Source organism: Liolophura sinensis, chromosome 1 (genome assembly GCF_032854445.1).
Source record: "Liolophura sinensis isolate JHLJ2023 chromosome 1, CUHK_Ljap_v2, whole genome shotgun sequence".
Lineage (NCBI taxonomy): Eukaryota > Metazoa > Mollusca > Polyplacophora > Chitonida > Chitonidae > Liolophura > Liolophura sinensis.
Window position 1 is genome coordinate 2482345 of NC_088295.1, and position 21819 is coordinate 2504163.

Here is a 21819-nt window from a genome sequence, read left to right on the forward strand (position 1 = left end):
GTGGTACAGCCAGGTCAGTATACTGTCCACAACTAGTGGTCGTATTCAGTGGAGTCGCTCACAGCATCTGACCCATACCTTCCGCTCTCACACAAGTCTTAGTGTCTTACGCTAGCAGTGCGCATGCCCACATTTTTTGCCACGACTAACGCTGTTTGATACCATCGTCGTACGTATTTGTGAAAATGTCCTCAGCGGAAACTTGAACATGTGGCCAGTAAATGAAATGGTTTCACAATTATCCTTGGCCTTAGCAAAATTAGCATATGCGAATTCCCAGAAAATTTAATAAATAGATATTTAAGTGTCATTCCTTTATTTTCACAGATCTTTTAAGCGGTTCAGGAGGAGGAGGTATAGGTTAGCCCTAACTGCAGCATTATGCAGTCAGCTGGTACAGACCACAGCAGTGATCTACTGGGCACTCTGATGATGCTAACAACTCTTACATACATTTTTCTCGATATCTAACAGAGTACAAGAATACCTAGTTCATATAACTGTGGCTATATGCACATTAGATCGATAGTTCTAAAAGAACACAAAAAATGTATTGTTGTAGATTGATGAATCAATACGTTATAACACCTCTTAGGACTTTCTGTCCACATTTACTTAACACTTCATCCCGATGGTACTGCCTGTACGCAGCTGGCTAGCGTAGTTACGTAAGCCAGCTGTAGTCTACATCAGACATGGAGGTGGATGGCCACTGCTGTCCATTACCCTGACAAGCTTGCCTCCATGGACATTGTGTCATCCCAAGAGCAATTAAGCAGACTTTCATCACTGGTACAGGCGGAATGTTAGGCCTATGGCTTGATGATAAATCTACGGTCTTAGAGAGGCAATCTAATTAGGAGCGAAACAATAAGCTCGTGGGAACACTACACGGCTACTAAGGAATCAGGTCTCCCGCATTGCAGGCGACTGCTTGCTTACCGCAAAACCTTCCGCTGACAATTACCATAGCGGCTGTTTAATGTGGGGGCATTTCCTGGAAATGGTCCGATGGGCGTTCGTTTGAAAGAGGTGAAGGAGGTGGTAATAACACTGACAAGAGTCAAAATAAAGGTGAATGATTGGGCATAGCTTAACCAAACTGCTACCCGTGATTACACGGAATGAAGAAAGCGTAGCAGCTAAATTTGTGCGAGGTCAGACTGTGGATAATAAACTATAATGTTTCTTACATATATAAGACTCAAATTGTCCGATGGTTTACTGTGAACAAGATAGTATAAGTAACGAAAAAATACAGTTTTCAAGAATGGTTAACGTATAAAGAAATAAATAAGTAAATACACTGATAAAATAAATAAACAAATAAATTAAAATAAAGTTACAGCGGCTATATTAATAATGATGTAGGTGAAGATGAGTAATGTGTGAACGACAGAGAAAACTAAAACAGAAACGGGCAATTTGTGTGTAAGTCACAAAATTGACAAATCAGATTAATACTCATAATAGATTAAGGAAAAAGCCTATTTACTAGTATTCTGCAATTTCCGAGAATCGTTCCAGACAATATTTTCTAGTGGACTTTACAGTTCGCTGTGTGTGCCGCGTACCTAGCGCCGGTCTCCAGAAGGCAAATGAAACTGTGGGTTATTTAGTGCTATTACAGTTGGCTATCTCTTCCAGTGCCCCCTTGTGTCTGACAATAATGCGTGTCCAGGGGCTTACTGGGAAATAGCTCTCAGTTTACTAGTGTGAAGATTTGTTTCAAATTTCGTATCATTGACGTAAGGAAGAGAAATGATTCGCTCTCAGTAGAAATTAATAGACATCCCTCCGGCAAACACGATTTCATTTGAAAGCAATTTTAAAGATTTGTTACAATTGTCAAATTGTCAATGGAGTTGTTCATTTAAGTGTGAAATTAGATGGCCTCCTATAAAATAGGACGTAAACAACTTAACTGCATTTAGAGATACAAAACATACCTGAACTAAAACACCAGTCTGAATATACTCTAAAGAAGGACATCTAGCTTTCTCGGGTTAGGAGTTTTGTGGCTTCCAAAGGGTTGTGTCACTGGTTTGACTGAGGCTTTACGTCAGGAGTTAGGGCTGCGGTTTCCATCAAGTTATGCCGCTGATTTGGCTGTGGATATACGTCAGGAGTCAGTTTGTCAGGGCTGTGGTTTCCATTGGGTTGTACTGCTGGTTTGGCTGTGGATATACGTCAGGAGTCAGTTTGTCAGGGCTGTGGTTTCTGTTGGGTTGTACTGTTGGTTTGGCTGTGGATATACGTCAGGAGTCAGATTGCCAGGACTGTGGTTTCTGTTGGGTTGTACTGTTGGTTTGGCTGTGGATATACGTCAGGAGTCAGATTGCCAGGACTGTGGTTTCTGTTGGGTTGTACTGCTGGTTTGGCTGTGGCTTTACGTTGCCAGGGCTGTGGTTGCTATCGGGTTGTACCTCGGGTTTGGCTAAGACTTTACGTCAGGAGTCAGTTTGTCCGGGCTGTCGTTTCCATCGGGTTGTACCGCTGATTTGGCTGTTGCTTTACGTCAGGAGTCAGTTTGCCAGGGCTGTGGTTTCTATCGGGTAGTACTACCAGTTTTACTTTGGCTTTAATTTAGGAAAGAGTTTGTCAGGGCTGTGGCTTCCATCGGGCTGTGCAGCTGGGATGGTTGTGACTTTACGTCAGGAGTATCAAAATCATACAGGCGTTAGGCCAAAAAACGGATAGAGGCAAGCGGTAAAGCAAGCACGTGCTCTAAGCTCTAAGGTACTCTAAGCCTATGAGCGATGAGAAAATATGCACAAAGGGAAATGTCCACCTGTATACTCGATGGAATACCATGGGTACGGGTGTTTTTGATTAGGTAGACATATCCAAATGGGGTGTAGAATTCTTCCGAATTTTATTAGAAAAGCTAATTTTTGGTTGCAAATATGATTTGGGGAGTGATACGTAGATATATGAAGAGCTTTACTATACCAATGTAAGTACTGGTAGACTAATCAGTCATCCAAACCCGTCAGGGATTATATCTCGGAAGACATTTACAATTTTATTGAATTTTATCCTATTGACAAGATGATATGCGGAATAAATGTTTGTATGTATTAGACAAATACAGATATTGTTGTTGTTGTTGAGTGAGGCTCATCGATGTGAAAGTCCCTGTGGGCTAGTAATTGTCTCCACAGTGGTTGTACAACACTATTCCGTGGGAGGGCATGCATCGCCCCTACCTAATAGCTTGACTTAGCTAATGGACATTTGCTGGAAGCAGTGACAAACCAACGGAATAGCTGTCAACGGTGTTGATTGTTACAGGCAATCTTCGGACTAAATCACTCAGTTCCTCACCAAGACCTTTCTCGCTTCTACGCGGACACAGAGTATTACAAAGTTACCTTACCTCTCTAATCTAGAAGACAAATGGGTGCGTGAACATCCTAGCACAAACAGAAGAGTAGAGGAAATGAGCGCAGTCTTCCTATCACTTCACTTCGCATTCTAATGACACGGAAATTCCACTCATGCAATGAGATATGCCATTTATTTATCCTCTGGCGTTCTGTTTCAGAAGAGTGGCGATGTTCCAACGTTTGCCTACCATTTAATCGGCATCGTTAAGTTGACCAAGATTACAGAGAAATGGTGCGAAGCAAAACGACATTCTTGATAAATCATCTAGAAAAAATGCATGTACGTTTGACTTTCCTTAGATTTTCTCCACAGACCCCCAACGCATTCACCTCAAACTTGCTGGGTGTACTGGTAAGTATCCAAAGAAGTACTGTATTGCGTATTCGAAATGTGAATCTTTCACCTTTAAATGCATGTTTTCTTTACCTGTGGATTGGATACTATATAAAGGAGAAGTATGCCATCTACACGGTTATGAAGGTATGAAAAATTTTCAGCGAACGACTAATTGGTAAATTGTGTGAATAATTTGGAATGGGTGAGTTTGGTGTATTACTGACTGGGGAAAAGTGCAATGAAATAAAATAATGTATGTAAATGTGAGTACATGGAAAGAGCATTCACTCTCATATCTATTGCCGGAATCAAGGGGTGGTAATAACTGTCTAATTATCAAAATAATAAATCAGACTCTGTAATTATTGAATGGCTGCTGCAGTGTTGTTTGCTTTGTTGTTGACATTTAACAATATGGCCTTGCAGCTGGCTGGCAGGGTGATGGAGATAAACAGACGGCTTTACTATAATGTTATAACACTCTCCCTCCCTCCCTCCCCGACCCTCTTCGTTCTCACCTCCTTTTGCGATGCTCTCGACGACGGATAATGAGTTTAGGTGGTGCGGGTCAAACAAGAATCCCCGACCATGATTAAAGGGAGAGATATATTGGCGGATAAATTACTATCTGTGATTTGCCGGCTAAGAGCTGCCTGGTGCGCTCATGTAATAGTCTTACGTGGTTTCTGATGTGCCACTTGTCCTCCTGCTCTTGTTATTGGGGTCTATCTAGTCACAGACAAATGTACAGGGAGAGACCAGGAACCAGTCCAGCTGAGGCCAGCTAGACCAGAGCTGTCAGCGGACAAACAACTGTTCATGCTGGGGTACTTAAACACTTAAAACCTTCATGAATGCGGCCCTGGGATGAGGATAGGCAATAACTGTACCTCAGATGTCTTCTCACTCAAAAACTTGCATACTTATAATGAGTTATATATGGTCAAACAAGCCTCGTGATCAATACTCCTGAGCAACGATTCCAACTGATTTTGGCTACTAGGATACACTAAATCAATGAGACGTTCACAGCTCCAGCTTAGCTGACAGCAACATGCAAGATGAGCCCAGGCCGACCCACACTGCATGCTCATGTCTTCAGTGTATAGGGGCTAATCAAAGCTTACAGCTATTGGAGGCTATTGAAATGCCCGACATCGTCGCATACAGCTTGTGTGTGTACAGCTATATGCTCCTTCGGCGGCATTCCGCTAACCTTGAGGTCGACTTGTTTTATCATAGCCATTTTCACACAAGATAAAGGAAACTCCATGGAATTTGAAAAACAATTGTTAGTATTGCTTCAAAAATAAAAATATAAAGTAAAACACCACGTGTTTCATCCCACATCTTACACAATAAACTCGTGCAGATAACATTTTGTACACAAGTTTTGGTAATAATTACATGTGCATACGCAGAAAGCATTTACCATCCCCTCCATTATACCACACGGTACCACATAGGCTGGCAGCCTTACTTGGTCGCCATGGTACGCATCATGGGTGCAAATTTACCATCCCCTCCATTATACCACACGGTACCACATAGGCTGGCAACTTCACTTGGTCGCCATGGTAAGCATCATGGGTGCACATTTACCATCCCCTCCATTATACCACACGGTACCACATAGGCTGGCAGCCTTACTTGGTCGCCATGGTACGCATCTTGGTTTCAAATTTACCATCCCCTCCATTATACCACACGGTACCACATAGGCTGGCAACTTCACTTGGTCGCCATGGTAAGCATCATGGGTGCACATTTACCATTCCCTCCATTATACCACACGTTACCACATAGGTTGGCAGCCTTACTTGGTCGCCATGGTAACATCTTTGGTGCACATTTACAATCCCACCTATTATACCACACGGTATCACTTAGACTGGCAGCCTTACTTGGTCGCCATGGTAACATCTTGGGTGCATATATACAATCCCACCCATTATACCACACAATTGGTCGCCATGGTATCATCATGGCTGCACATTTACCATTCCCTCTATTAGACCACACGGTACCATATAGTCTGGTGGCGTTACGTGATCGCCATGGTAACATCATGGGTGCACATTTACCATTCCCTCCATTATACCATATGGTACCATATAGTCTGGCAGCCTTACTTAGTCGTCATGATAACAGCATGGCTGCACATTTACCATTCCCGCCATTAGACCACACGGTACCACACAGGCTGGCAGCGTGATCGCCATGATAGCATCATGGGTGTAATGGTATGAGTGTTTTGTTAAACCTGCCTCAAGACGGTAAAGCTTTCTTTCGGAGGTTATTTCTTGTACTGTATCATTGAATATACGTGGAATACAGTATCAAAAACATTCACTGCATTAGCGAAGCGGAGAGCAGGCTAATGTTTTGCTCTGTTGCACAGATGTTCAGCCGGAACACAATTAATGGAACAAAAATAGGGCTGAGCGGAATCATAGTACCGGAACTGTGAAAGTTAACCGACATATGAGAACATCTCGTGGTGCCGTCACAACTCATTGGCGGTTAGAATTATCAATACACAGGAAGAAGATTTTGTCAGCTGTCAGTCTCAAACAAAACAGGCCAAAATGAACTTCGCCCGCAGATATGCAAATGTATGTAAGAACCAGTCAGCCTTTAATGGCTGTCAAAGCTGGTATGGTTGCCCCGTGTACCCTGGTTGGCGGGTGGGTGGTAGAGGAGACCACGGTCACGACCCTTCGATCCCGTCTTTGCTACACCCCGAGGTTAATATGCCAAGAAATGATACAGGAAGCTTATCCGATAATTAGCTCTAGACCACAGAGCCAGGCCGCCTCGGACAGTGCACAGTATCGGACGGAAGCAGGTGCTCCCTGCAGCTATGTGAATAAAGGCTTGTTCCGGTCCCTAAGTTCGCGTGAGTGCAGCCTTTGTTTGACTGATCACCGCCCAAGGGCCGAGCCATTCTGAAGGCTGCATGATACCCCAACCGATATATCCTGATTTATTACTAACAAAAGCACTGTGAGCACCATTGTTAGTGCTATAAGAAAATGGTGATATACATCAAAACGCGTGCCTCTGTTCTAGATGTAGATGAACGAATACGTTATGTGACATAAAACAGACTAAACATCAGAATATGGTATGTGATGTTTGGATTAAACACAGACTACACATCAGAATATGGTATGTCACTTTTGGACTAAACACAGACTACACATCAGAATCTGGTATGTGATGTTTGGATTAAACACCGACTACACATCAGAATATGGTATGTGATGTTTGGATTAAACACAGACTACACATCAGAATATGGTATGTCACTTTTGGACTAAACACAGACTACACATCAGAATATGGTATGTCACTTTTGGACTAAACACAGACTATACATCAGAATATGGTATGTGACGTTTAGACATATCACAGACTACACATCAGATTAAGGTATGTGACGTTTGGACATACCACAGACTACACATCAGAATATGGTATGTGATGTTTGGATTAAACACAGACTACACATCAGAATATGGTATGTCACTTTTGGACTAAACACAGACTATACATCAGAATATGGTATGTGACGTTTAGACATATCACAGACTACACATCAGATTAAGGTATGTGACGTTTGGACATACCACAGACTACACATCAGAATATGGTATGTGACATATGGTATGGTAATGTGAGAAATGTGTAATTGTTGCCTGGATATTGATGACATTTCCATTCGTCATGTGTATGTTTATTGGCCACCCTGTCAACGTTATTGGCCACCCTGTCAACGGTATTGGCCACCCTGTCAAAGTTATTGGCCACCCTGTCAACGGTATTGGCCACCCTGTCAAAGTTATTGGCCACCCTGTCAACGGTATTGGCCACCCTGTCAAAGTTATTGGCCACCCTGTCAACGTTATTGGCCACCCTGTCAACGGTATTGGCCACCCTGTCAAAGTTATTGGCCACCCTGTCAACGGTATTGGCCACCCTGTCAACGTTATTGGCCACCCTGTCAACGGTATTGGCCACCCTGTCAAAGTTATTGGCCACCCTGTCAACGGTATTGGCCACCCTGTCAACGGTATTGGCCACCCTGTCAACGGTATTGGCCACCCTGTCCACGGTAGCCATGGCTTTTATTTTTTTAATTTATTAACTTATTTATGTCAAGTGTTATATGTGTTTATCGGAATGTCATCTACGGACAACATAACATTTGTACGTTTCATAAAAAAGACAACTTAAAATCGTATTTTAAAATTGTGTGCCATTGTTTGAAGAGTTTTTGATATTTACCTGTATTATATCCAAAATGATTGTTTTAATGCACCATGTTTTTTCACCGATGTCTGCGTTTGGTACCAGATTAGCTGTTAATTTGTTTAGTTACATGGATAAATTTCACATTATTATCACATGAAAAATATCTTTACGTCATTATATCAAAATATGGCGAATAAATACTTTTCAATCTGAAGATCTGACAGGACTTTTCTTGGGGAAAAAATCTTTAAACTCGGTTGGAGATTTTGTTTGAATACAGTTTTCCTGGACGACCTTTAGTTAATGTTTTGTTTTCTCCTCAGTCCACCGTTTATCATTTGGGTTTCTTATATCCACACTGCACATGGTTAGACTAAATGATTTGTAAACTGACAAAGGCTCGATATTAAGTAAATCAGGCAACAAACGCATATGTGATGCGACGTGCACTTTTTCTCTCCAAACCATCGACAACGCAGCCTCCTTGAAAGCTTAAATGGAGCATTGTTCTACAATTTTGTCAAAGTGTAATCAATCATAGGGATGGGTTTGAGGAAGAGAAATGAGGTTCGATGAAGCGATCAATGTGTCAGAATTTGTCAGTCCTTGTTGTTTCCGTGAGGATAGATTTGTTCTGATATGTCACAGCCACTGCTGGTTCTAGCCTGAGCCACACTCTCCGTCCATCCACAAAGCTTAGCAGAAGTCCTGGACGAATCCATTGCCATTCTACATATGGACTCGCCCAGAAAAAGTTAACTTTACTTGGACGTCTATTTATAATAATTTCTTTTCTGAAGCCATTGAGCTATAAATATCACTATCAGATCAAAGGCTTATTGGCTTGGAAGAAGGGTAGACTTGGGATATGCTTTATGATTTAGTTGTCGCTCATTGCTGTGAAAGCTCACAGGCAGTCTGACTAAACTGATGGATGGATATGTGACATCTCACGTCAGATGTGAGCTAGATTCTGTAATTAACGTCCCGATTACGTAAACAAGAAGAGTAGTCGATGTCTGGAATGCGGACACATTCGGCCATCTGTTGCTGTCGGCAGTAATCTAGCTGAAGGAAGCTGGGTGAAGTGATGCCGATACTCAGTACATTTTAATGGCAACATAATATATGCATTCACTGACATTTATTCCATTTTGTGATGCACTATAATTGAAATATCGCATTTCCCGAAACACGATGTGGTCTGTGATTTCGATAAAGATAAATTTTTCGGCATGACTTTCCATCGATTGAATGTGTGTTCAGTGGCCGGTCCGGAGACTTGGTGGAAGTGAGACAGAACACATGGATCATGAGGTAGATTCTGAAACAAATATGGTCAACAAAAACATGTAATCCAGTCTCAACTGTTTTTGCTTTGAGCACCTCTCCTCCTCTCCCCCCTCCAACGTGGTAGAGGTGGGGAGAAGAGAGAAAAGAAACAGCACAGTAACAATGACGCCGTGTAAACGGTCTGTCGTCAATCCACAGCTCCGTACGTACTAGAATATGAAACATTTAATAATACAGAGCGCATTAAGCTGCCTCGTCGGCTTCTTGTTGTTGTGATAGAGACTTCCTGGATTTGCATAGCCGATGACTTCCTAAAAAAATCGAAGTCTAGGCTGGTGGCGAAAACTGCACACGTAAGACAAAATATCGATTATTTAGGTTTTGTTAATTTCAATACGAGCCACCATATTGAACACTTCCATAGAAACAATTAATAGCAAGATGGTCAGTAATTATGTAGCGAGAGGTTGTTCTGTATCACAATTGATATTTCTTACGCCTTCCTGGTCCTATTGGTGTGAACTGGAGAGGAAGGAATGGTCTGGCACCTCTCAATGGTTGTGACGACAAAGCCTGCAATGCTATGCCAGCGAGCTGATTATGTAGACAACGGACCAGTGACAGGTTATTAAGCCTGCTAGAGTTAGACGTAAGACAAATGGGAAGTCTGTCTATTTCTCTTTACAACCACCATTACTGCCCTTGACTGCCCGTTGACCAGGTCGTTAGAAACCACTCCGCACTGTTTTAGGCTTGACTTGCAAACCCCGTAGGACATGTGACGAGTAGAGTGGCAGGCGCTGAGCCCAACATCCCCTTTATTGCTTTCTGCACAAGATATCTCAACAGACTTGATTCTCACGCGGCTCCCAGACTTCAATCTTACTGCTGATTTTGGTCGATCTCTAACGAAGCCTAAAACGAACAGCCTTAAGATGTTTTCTTATCTTAACCTGCTCTGACCATGTTGGCAGAGTTTCCGCATCTTGAACATTTGACAGGAGTCGTCTGTTGCCACTTCTCCCACAGCGCTCCTTGCTTATGCTTGCTGAAATCACACCGATACACAACTGCCTGTCATTTTGTAAATTTCAACACCTGCTGCGTTCGCCATTAGAATCTCGTCTGTTCACGCGTGATCCACAGTTTACACAAGTTCGGCTCGGCAGTGGAAACGTCTTTACGTAAACGATAAACACACGAAGGCTGGCAGATTGTTGCTACGTCATGTAGATTAGAACCGGTTACATATTCAAGACACGCTATACAGGTTAATTAAGGAAATAAATACAACGTGGATTAACATTAGATAAATGTCTCAAAAACTTTCATCTATATTTTTGTTAAATCCTACGTGTTTGAGTAAAATATGAATGATGTTCGCGAAAGCAATAGTTGCTTTGCACATTGTGTTAAGTAACCAGCGGGCAATACTTGCTTTGTACTTCGTGTTAAGTAACCAGCAGGCAATACTTGCTTTGTACTTCGTGTCAAGCAACCAATGGGCAATACTTTCTTTGTACTTCGTGTCAAGCAACCAATGGGTAATACTTGCTTTGTACTTCGTGTTAAGCTACCAATGGGCAATACTTTCTGTGTACTTCGTGTCAAGCAACCAGTGGGTAATACTTGCTTTGCACATTGTGTTAAGCAACCAGTGGGCAATACTTTCTTTGTACTTCGTGTCAAGCAACCAATGGGCAATACTTTCTTGCCAAGCAACCAATGGGCAATACTTTCTTTGTACTTCGTGTCAAGCAACCAATGGGCAATACTTGCTTTGCACTTCGCGTTAGCAGCCAATGGATAATACTTGCTTTGTACTTCATGTTAAGTAACCAATGTGCAATAGTTGATTTTCATTTCGTGTTAGCAGCCAATGGACAATACTTGTTTTGTATTTCGTGTGAGCAGCCAATGGACAATAGTTGCTTTCTACTTCGTGTTAAGCAGCCAGTTTACAGTGGTTGCTTTGTGCTCCGTGTGATGAATGAGAAGTGGTTTAAGTGTTGTTTTGTTTTATCTGTTTTACCCAATGGTGTCGCCTGGGATAGGCCACAGTGCACTAGTCTAATGTGAGCAGTGTAATAGGGTTATTACATATTTCGCACCTTAACACGTATAAAGCTAATATCCCCGTCAGTTCGTGTGGGTACTGCTAAAAAGTTCTAGCTACGTGGACTCCATCGCCATCCAATGGCTAAGAGAATGAATGCCCAATAATTTTCTCGACGACTTATTGCTCACGCTGATGTTGAGTATGATGGTTGACCTCAACCAGAGAGTGTTGCTCTCCTTTTCAAGTATCAGTGGTCCCCCAGGAAGCTGACGGGTCGCTACGGAGAACTGGTTTCACACAGAGTCATCAATAATTCCCAGCCCCTTGGGACACCATCTTCACTACCCACCGACAGGAAAGGCCAGTGGTTCGCTCCGGCTCTTAGAACACTCTATAATTTCTGGTAGTGGGCGACATCCCGAGACCATAACCGTCATTAGATGCAAGAGAAAGGGGTCTTCTGTACCCGATGGCCAACAAGTGTAAATAAAGACACACATGGAATTTGGTGAGCCAATCCACTTTACATGGACCTCAGTCGATGTATATTCATGGACTCTGATAGGCTTCTACAATTACAAGATTTCTACATTTAGCTTTAATAAAATGAGTCCCGAAGTATCCCACTAAAAGAACAATAGAAAGGCTTCCTCGCAAAAAAAATCCCTGTAAACGAAACCTTACAGGTGTGAATTGAAGAATTTTCAATAAGCCTTCCCGGTAACTTTAAACAAGGAAATACCTGGTGATGAAAACAAGTTTCATCAGCAGTGGTTAATTGTTTGTGATATCAGCAAAAAGGATTGAGCGGGTCATAACTGAGTTCAGCTGGAAATATGATTCTGATAGGTAACAGAACCCTCTAGGTTTTCCCGACCTGTGAGGTGGCGAATTTAAAACCGTCTCTTGTTGAACAGTATTCGGCTTACCACAGGGGTGCTAATCAGCTGGTGACATTTGCAGGCCCTGGCTACTGATCCTATCAGCGCTGGGGACCACATTACAAGTATAAAGCAGTCAAATAATTAGTGCGAGGATTAGAGTCGGTTCACATGTAGTATCGGGTTACAAGCGGTAATACAGGAGACATACACGAATTAATTATAACAGTGTCAAATCTCATAGTTCATCGAAATATGCACTTGCCATTTCCACGAAAGCCTCCCCTATTAGGACGGTCTGTTTTCTGACAAGGCTACAGCGATTTCCGCTGTAAGTGGATAAATCCTGCGCAGCTACTAAAAACCTTCCCGAATTTCCGCCGCGTTGGTGCAGATGTTACTGACTGTTTTATGTCACGTTCTCACAGACATCGTATCTGCTTTAGATCTTATTGTCTTAGCTTGTACAGAACCTGTGCACATGGCTGGAACAACGCATGGCATTGTTAACACGATATTGAATGGTTACTGCTTAGTTCCACTGGGGAAATGTACACAGGTGTTACAGGGACAGCGAGTTCTGGTTCACCACTTTGTGGGTAAGGACAGTTTGTGGTGCTATCTCGAATACGAGTAGAAATAAAACATCATGATGTCTTACATTTTTCTGAGAAAAGCTGGAGAATATCATGTAATCTGAAACAAAGAATATTTTACATATTTCCAGGTATATTGTCGCCATCGGATGGAGTATTTTTCACGTAACTGACTTGTTATCCCTAGTTTTTATACAGAGACGCGGACCACATTTATTGTATGCAGATGGCCCATACAAGTGATTGTTCCTATTCTGACCCGGTGACATAATTATGTTTATTACGCTTTATTTGAGTTTGCCTACCAACATATACGCTTTAGTTTTCTAAGAAATTTTGATCAGCAGATTAAAAATAGAAGTCATTCCGTTTGAGGGTATGCGTGGCAAGAATTGAAAATTCGCACTCGTTATGAATGTGCACGATCGGACATGCGGTTTGATAGATGGCGTAAAATAGGGGATGTGACTGTCAGAGAAAAAAGAGGTATGGTAAGTGAAATTCTGCAGGGTTTTGTGTGATCCAAAGTGGCTGTCTATCCACTCCTGCTCGAGCCTTTGTTCAAACTCTGGTTCGGATGTCCCCATGCATACGTTACGGTAAGATTGTGTATAGTGAATAATTACTGCTGTAGTCACAGGACATGCCATAGACAAGAGCTCCCATCACCATCTCAGTATGTGTTCAATAGCACGCATGATGCACGTGTTTGGACTTTCAATTCTCCTCTGTCTGTTGTCGCTATAAGACAACTGAAAACCCTCACGAAGCCTTGCTGGCTATAGGGCAATTCGGAAACATGTACAGTGTATGGTCTCCTCTGGTCATAGCTTACACAGGCATTTCCCCGAGAACCCTTTGTTGTGTGTTGAGTGGACGCCGTACTTACACTAAGTAACACGTGCTAACATCACGTAACCTGTGCGTCTCTCACTACCATGCAGTAGAGCAGTCCTTACGTTTAACTATGCTTTGTGCGAATCAAGTGTTCTTTACCACTTATAACATCCAGGCTGCTCCGAAATACCTCCCGGAAAAAAGCTGTTAAAATCTATAAGCGCCTGAGGCTGCGCAGCTGAAGAGCGTCATCAAAGACAGTGCTTATCGTTTTTCATACGAGGATGCTGTCAAAGGAATGTAATTAGCTATTACTGTCATTAAACTGACGGGCTGTTCGATAAAGCTTAATCAATATTCTTTTAAACCAAAACTCGTTACGTCGATTTCGGTCTGGACGAAATTTAACGGTTATTGACACAAAACATGGTTGCCTCCAAGGTTTGTGCTCAGCTCTGGCTGTCATCCTTTCTCCCACCTGACATACTTATGAAGTCACGATCAGACGTTTCTCGGACAAGTGTGCACATGGCAAAATAAGTACCGTCCTAAATAACGTCATACTTTTGAGGCTTTACCATAAATAGACTCCGTAAATGTCGCTTAAAATGTTGACTTTTGCATGACTATGGTTAAGGATAAGAAAATGGTTTATAACTTTCAAGTTGATCAATGTTGGTTTGTTGTTAAATGCTTGTGATGTGAGTTTATGAAGACAGCATAATGATGCAATGGTTGGCTGGATAGAGATGTCAAGCTTTGGAGCCTGCACCTTGGGAAATTATTTCTGGATCTGTCGTAATGTTTCACAAATAGTTCGTCAAGCTCGGGAATGTCTGTGTCGCCTGGTGAACCCTGATCAAAGAAACATACATCTGTACACGCAGACACAAACTGGCCACGTCTCATTCGGCAGCCTTGTTACTGGGGGATTTGCCACGTTTGAAGAGGGTTACCTTCAGATAAACCGAGGAAATAACTATTACTTTGGCCCGAAATTGAAATCAATATCAGAGGCTGTGCTTTACGCCTTTTGATCCTTCCTGGTATTGATTACATATACTCGCAATGGTCTTACTTCTCATCCTGTCAAACAAACACCTTTGCAATCCGGCATTTGTTGATGGTTGCCGATACCACCCCTCCCTCCCCCCACAAGGTGATAAGTATATCTAACATAAAGGTCACTGGAGTTACAATGACAGTTTAAGATTGGTAAAGTTGCCAGAGTGTTTTCTGATAATATAAGGTTTCTTCATTTGTTGCCATTCGTGTTGGAGAAAGGCAAGGAGGGCGAAGGTGACACGGCCAGAATCGAGCGCCGCTGGCCAACTCCAAGAATATTAGCGATCCACGGAGAATGTCAATAGCTGTCAACACAATCACAGAGCTAGAACTGTCAAGAGCTCGTCGCCAAAGTGAATTATAATAAGAAGTTATTGCGTTCAGCGATATCTATCGCAAATCCCAGAGTTGAAGAGGAGACGACAGCATATGGCACTTGGAGAATTCTTCAGTTCCGGTGAAGCTAATGGCGGCTGGTATTTATACTAGAGTTATCCAGCACAGCGACACACTGTTTATCACCAAAACAGGAAATTATCGGCCAGATCCATTGTAAATGTGGTCGTCTTTCTGGGAGAGTGACCTACCTCAGGATATGACCGCCATTAGCTCCGTCCTCTACCGCAGTAGCCTTAACCCCCTTCAATGCTATCTCCAAACCCCCAGACACGTAAAAAACGTTTGAATACACGCCTGTTCAACACTATCGTGTTTCTTGAAAAGAGTCATCGCATTTTCCCATATTATCCGACTTCACTTTACCGTACGGACGGTCTCAGTCGCCGAGCTAGCTTATCTGGTCTAAACAAACCAATCTAAAGTGGAGGCAAACTCACGTACAATATTTTTTTCACTGTGCACACTCTTCACAACCTCATGTTTAGTTAGTAAGTCATGCAGAAGAGGCTTGTTATAGTCTCACATCGGAAAGGTTTATATACGGTTCATCTACTGGAAACATGACCAGTTCCCTCATCAGGCGTTCCAAGGAACGTAAGATTCTCCAGCTGCTAGCCAACATAGCGCATTAACACGATCATTCAAGCATATGCGGAAATAAATAATCGTATCACGTCATTCTGACTAGGTTTGACAGAATCTGAGTTATTACGAAGTGGTCGGGCAATTAAAGGTGACAAACATAAGATTGCACCTGCAGTTTCATCTGTCCTTCAGACATCTGTCCTTCAGACGACTGACCAATTAATCGAGGTATTCATTTGTTTTATTCTATGTGTCATAATAATATTCGACGAAGGACCATAAGCTCACGCACTTTCAAGCTATAAGTCTTCAGAAGTTGTTTGATGTTTCACCTTGGTGATGTTTGATGCGTTTAAGCACTATTGATATTTCAGAAGAATCAAACAATGTGATTGAAGAAAGGCTCCCTCCGTAATGGAGACGTTGATGTTATTGACTAGGGTTAGTTTGATTAAGCGCTGCGATCGGTTTAGACACGCCGCTAGATGTGAGGATGTCGTGCACCCTTTACAACAGCTCCACGTGTTAGTTTCCCTGGGGAAAACAAAACCTGGCTGAATGCTGAAGTCAGAAAGGTTTTCTACTGTTTGGAATGCACGAGTAATTTGGTGTTTTTTGTCGCTACGCCGAGCCGACTGCAGGCCAATGTTTGGTCAGGATCTCGTGGCAGGCATTAATGGCAAACAGCAAAAGCTTCTTCTTGAGAAAACCATTGACACAAAAGTCTTATAGGAGAGGGAATTACCCCTGATATATGGCAATCTCCTGTAATTTCACCCTTCAGATTGTTGAAATAATATTGGCAGTTAAACAGTTCCCAAGTCAAAACCTGTTGACCCTGGGCTTGGAGAGTCTTAGGGTTCCAGAGGGCTCCTCATGGTCAATATGCATATGTTTAACTTTGGCCTCTAAATCGCAGAGGAACTTCACCATCACGAACAGTCTGGATTGAAGGACTTCGTCGGTCTGATCAATTTAAGATGGCGGAGTAAAATGATACGGAAATCCGAGCCAGTCTTCCGTCGACAGGCCCCATAACACCAAATTGATTCCCATGTTCGCTGGCTTCTGGAAGCTTATGCCAAGACGGCATAACCTGATTATTAATCAACACGACACCGGAAAGCGTAGACTAGAAGAAGCCACATACCCCATTAACATGTTTGCCTTGTTAAACAACGTTTCAAAATCGCATCTATATTCCCATCGTGAGGAAATTTGGCTTTTAGTGCAAATGTACTTGTAGTCTGAGTGGCCAAAGGTTTGACACAGTTTATATTTAAGCTGTCTCACTAGGAGTTGCTTCTGATCACACAGAATCATACAGAAATTGAACTGAAGGGAAAATATCAGGATTTACGTTCGAAGGTTTTTGAAAGAATTTTACCAGTATCAACAAAGTCTCCACTGTAGTTGACATATTTTATTGTTTTACAATGTAGTTAAAACTTCCATTCTCACAAAACTGTCTCATAGATATAGATAATGGTAAATTAAATTAATAAAAGGCTGATAATTAAATACATACGGCTCCATAATTCAGATTGAACGTTGTTATGTAGTCTGTTCTTTCTGTCTGAAAACGGTTTAGAATTAGCAGTAGTTAACACACAGGTAAAATGTATTTGCACACGGGTAAGTGTTTGACTGTAAAATGTTCCTGTTGATACCATCACGGAAGTATTAACAGATGTGTTTATACCAGAAAGACATTAATTTGTTCCTGCAGATTTATCTGTATATAGACAATAATTTTTCCGTGGTTTTACATACGGGGACAGCTAATCACCGATACACTTTGGTTTTACATACGGGAACAGCTAATCACTGGTGCACTTTGGTTTTACATACGGGAACAGATAATCACCGATACACTTTGGTTTTACATACGGGAACAGATTTTACATACGGGAACTGCTAATCATTGGTGCACTTTGGTTTTACATACGGGAACAGATTATCACCGATACACTTTGGTTTTACATACTGGAACAGATAATCACAGATACACTTTGGTTTTACATATGAGAACAGATAATCACAGATACACTTTAGTTTTACATCTGAAAGCAGATAATTACAGATACACTTAGGTTTTACATACGAGAATAGATAGTCACAGATACACTTTAGTTTTAAATACGAAAGCAGATAATTACAGATACAATTTGGTTTTACATACGGGAACTGATAATCACAGATACACTTTGATTTTACATACGAAAGCAGATAATCACAGGTACAATTTGGTTTTACATACGAGAACAGATAATCACAGATGCACTTTGTAAATATGGCGCGACCTTTCGATAAAAATGTCAAAACCAAAGGAGTAATATTTTTTTCTATACCCAATTTTTGCGGTTTCGTTTTAAGCGTTGAAGAGTACATAATTCTCATTGCGTCCAATATTCATAGAAGTAGCACATGCACAGAGGCATGCAGAAAAGTAAAAGAAAAAAGACTTTTTGTGGTAGATTATGTTCTGCACAACTTACACGCTAGTGTGGGGAAATGGGGACGGTGCATTTTTCACGGCACTATTCTCAGTAAGCTGTTTAAATGCTCTAAAACTGAATAAAAACTCCTTAGGTTGATAGATTGGTAGATGACGACAGTATTATACTAAGGGATGACATCTTGTTAGTGCGCATAAACATATGTAAGTGCTTTGTCTTTGTGTTGTCATGAATATTGTGATGCAGATCAATAACTGATAATAGATGCTCGAAGATTCCCTGTACTACAGGCACAGCTGGGTCAGGAATAACTGTATTTTCCACTCGGCGATTTAAGGCACCGGGCAACACGCTGAACAGAACTAACAAAAGCAACAATAATGCTCTGACCCAGTGCGTTTACCCCGCGGTTATAGGCTGTTTAACTTACGCATGGATGGGGATCCTCTTGGACAAATGTACCAGGCAGACAGGATCTAAATTAGACCCGTTATATCTAGACTAATCGTAAACTAATGGTTCTGTAATAAATGGGAGCTCGATAGAGAAACTGTGTTCATTGCTTTCGTGCCGCACGCCGCAGCATAAATGTGATCCACGTTTGCAATAAAGTGTCTTCGATTTCCTATAGAACCTGGTAGTTTTATTCTATATTGAATGTGTCCGGCATAAATTTGATTTCCTAACTCACACGAGTAACCGCCCTACTCTCGCAGATCTGATCACGTACCAGCCATGCACACATTTTTACAAAAATAGTTATTTTGCTGTTAACTTCTCGATGTGAACTAAAAATGACATACCCTATACAGGTATAGGTCGACCAGTCACAAAAGAAGGGAAACAATTCCGGAATAAGTGAATATTTTTTGTCTCCTAGTTGAGGACTTATTACTGATCTTTCACAGCCCTTCATTACCTGGATATGATAGATGGCGCTTTAGATTGCGACATAGAAAACTGTAGGTCGGTCGACTGATCAGGAGTGTGGTCAATTCTACAAGGCCGATAACTCCGCTAAATGTGGTGTCCTTTGGGCAATTGGTGGCCAGTGTATGGAACACTGCTGGTATTGCCCAGACGCTTGTTCACATCGGCTCGGTCGGTCAGCTGGCTTCGCCCCCAGGGACAAGGCCGACAGCTCTCTGATGAATGGTCCGTGTGTACAGACGCTGGCCCGGGCAAGAGATCGAAGATGTGGATGGATAACATACACAAAAAAAAACGGTCCTGCGGTCAAAATATGCTGGGGTTGATCACATCGAGAGAACAGATAACCGTCTAATAGACTGTCATGTTGGAACATTTACCAAGTCAAATCAGGAAAACGGAACGGTGACGTACCATGATTGCTTTTCGCTTTGATCTTGGCTGAGGTAAAGATGCACATGAGAGACAACAACGGAAGTCCCATAAACTGACGTGTAGTGTATATTAACACAACTTTCACGCTTTTTATTGTCAAGTAAAAGCAACCTAAGTACTTTACTTATGCACCACAGGTCACAAAATGTCGAAGATCACCCTTTCGACACGCTTCTTTTGAATCACGTGGTCAGCAGGTATTTTAACCTAGATGGCAGTATTTCCCAAAATATGCTGCCAAATTATGGCCTGAAGATATTTTGTAAAAAAATTTTAAAAATTTAAAAATATTCGTTTGCTTAAGAATACTACGGCTGGAAAAGCTAAAGATGACAAAACAATTGACATATAGTGTATGATTTGGAACTAAATGAGCCAATAACTTAGGTATACCAAGGAAAGTCTGTCGACGTGCGCACATATCTGTAAGCCCAGTGGGCTTGGTGTTTCTTTGATATCCCGTGATTGTTACTGCTCCTAGCGTAACATTAAACGATACATGAAACACTTTGGTTTTATTTCTTAATTTGCAAATTATCATGTGTAATAACATATAGCAGTACAAACCAATTTTTTTAACTTTCTCTTTGTGGGGTAAAATGGCTTCAATGTACATTTTTCATAAGGCCCCAGCGGTCAGTCCAGAAGTTAAGTAGCTTGTACCGGTGACGTCAACGATGATCTCGGTATAAAAAGAACACCGTGGGGTACAGAGCAAACGGGTCTGGCCGAATTTGGGCCAGGGGTGTTGGGAACAGACAGAATAGCGCACCGTGTCCACATTGTAGCAACACAGATTACCGGGCGTGGAGCACTTCTGGGGTGTTCACAGAGTTCCAAGCAAAATCACAGATAACGTAATTCATGAACAAATCCTAACGTTGATGGAAAATTCCATAATGTAGAGGGGTAATTAACAGGCATAGAAATTCCTCCAAAATGAAAATTTTTTGAACTTTGATGTGGCAGAGTTTTCTTCACTTGGCCAAGAAACATAATCTTTATTTAAATAGTTCCTTTTTATGTATCCTTTAATATGCACACAGTCGTATTTATGGTCAAGCGTAGACAACAAAACTGCAGTTGATGACGGCTTGTGTGTTTAAGGACATCCTCACAATATGCACACAGTTGTATTTATGGTCAAGCGTACACAACAAAACTGCAGTTGATGGCGGCTTGTGTGTTTAAGGACATCATCAAAATATGCACACAGTCGTATTTATGGTCAAGCGTACACAACAAAACTCCAGTTGATGACGGCTTGTATGTTTAAGGACATCATCACAATATGCACACAGTTGTATTTATGGTCAAGCGTAGACAACAAAACTGCAGTTGATGACGGCTTGTGTGTTTAAGGACATCCTCACAATATGCACACAGTTGTATTTATGGTCAAGCGTAGACAACAAAACTGCAAATGATGACGGCTTGTGTGTTTAAGGACATCATCACAATATGCACACAATTGTATTTATGGTCAAACGTGTACAACAAGACGGCAGTTTATGACGGCCTGTGTGTTTAGGGACATCATCAAAATATGCACACAGTTGTATTTACGATCAGGTGTGAACAACAAGACGGCAGTTGATGGCGGCCTGTGTGTTTAGAGACATTATCGCAATATGCACACAGTTGTATTTATAGTAAAACGTGAACAACAAGACGGGCAGTTTATGGCGGCCTGTGTGTTTAGGGACATCATCAAAATATGCACACAGTTGTATTTACGATCAGGTGTGAACAACAAGACGGCAGTTGATGGCGGCCTGTGTGTTTAGAGACATTATCGCAATATGCACACAGTTGTATTTATGGTAAAAGGTGAACAACAAGACGGGCAGTTTATGGCGGCCTGTGTGTTTAGGGACATCATCAAAATATGCACACAGTTGTATTTACGATCAGGTGTGAACAACAAGACGGCAGTTGATGGCGGCCTGTGTGTTTAGTGACGTCATCACAATATGCACACAGTTGGATTTATGGTCAAGCGTGATGTACAAGACGGCAGTTTTGGGCTGCCTGTGTGTTTAGGGACGTCATCACAAAATGCACACGTTGTATTTATGTTCAAGCGTGAAAAACAAGACGACAGTTGATGGCTGCAGTCGATGGCGGCCTGCGTGTTTAGGGACATCATCACAGTATGCACACAGTTGTATTTATGGTCAAGCATGATGCACAAGACGGCAGTTGATGGCGGCCTGCGTGTTTAGGGACATCATCACAATATGCACACAGTTGTATTTATGGTCAAGCGTGATGTACAAGACGGCAGTTTTTGGCGG

General features: G+C 41.9%; 1 protein-coding gene across 1 annotated transcript in view; it reads left to right on the forward strand.

The window, feature by feature from the left end:
- Positions 1-7455: 7455 nt before the first annotated feature.
- Positions 7456-21819, forward strand: part of LOC135461675 (dynein heavy chain-like) — a 33618-nt gene continuing 19254 nt past the window's right edge. Inside the window, exon 1 of the mRNA XM_064738868.1 lies at positions 7456-7843. Within this exon, the coding sequence (XP_064594938.1) occupies positions 7456-7843 (388 nt within the window). The remainder of the gene's footprint in view (positions 7844-21819) is intronic.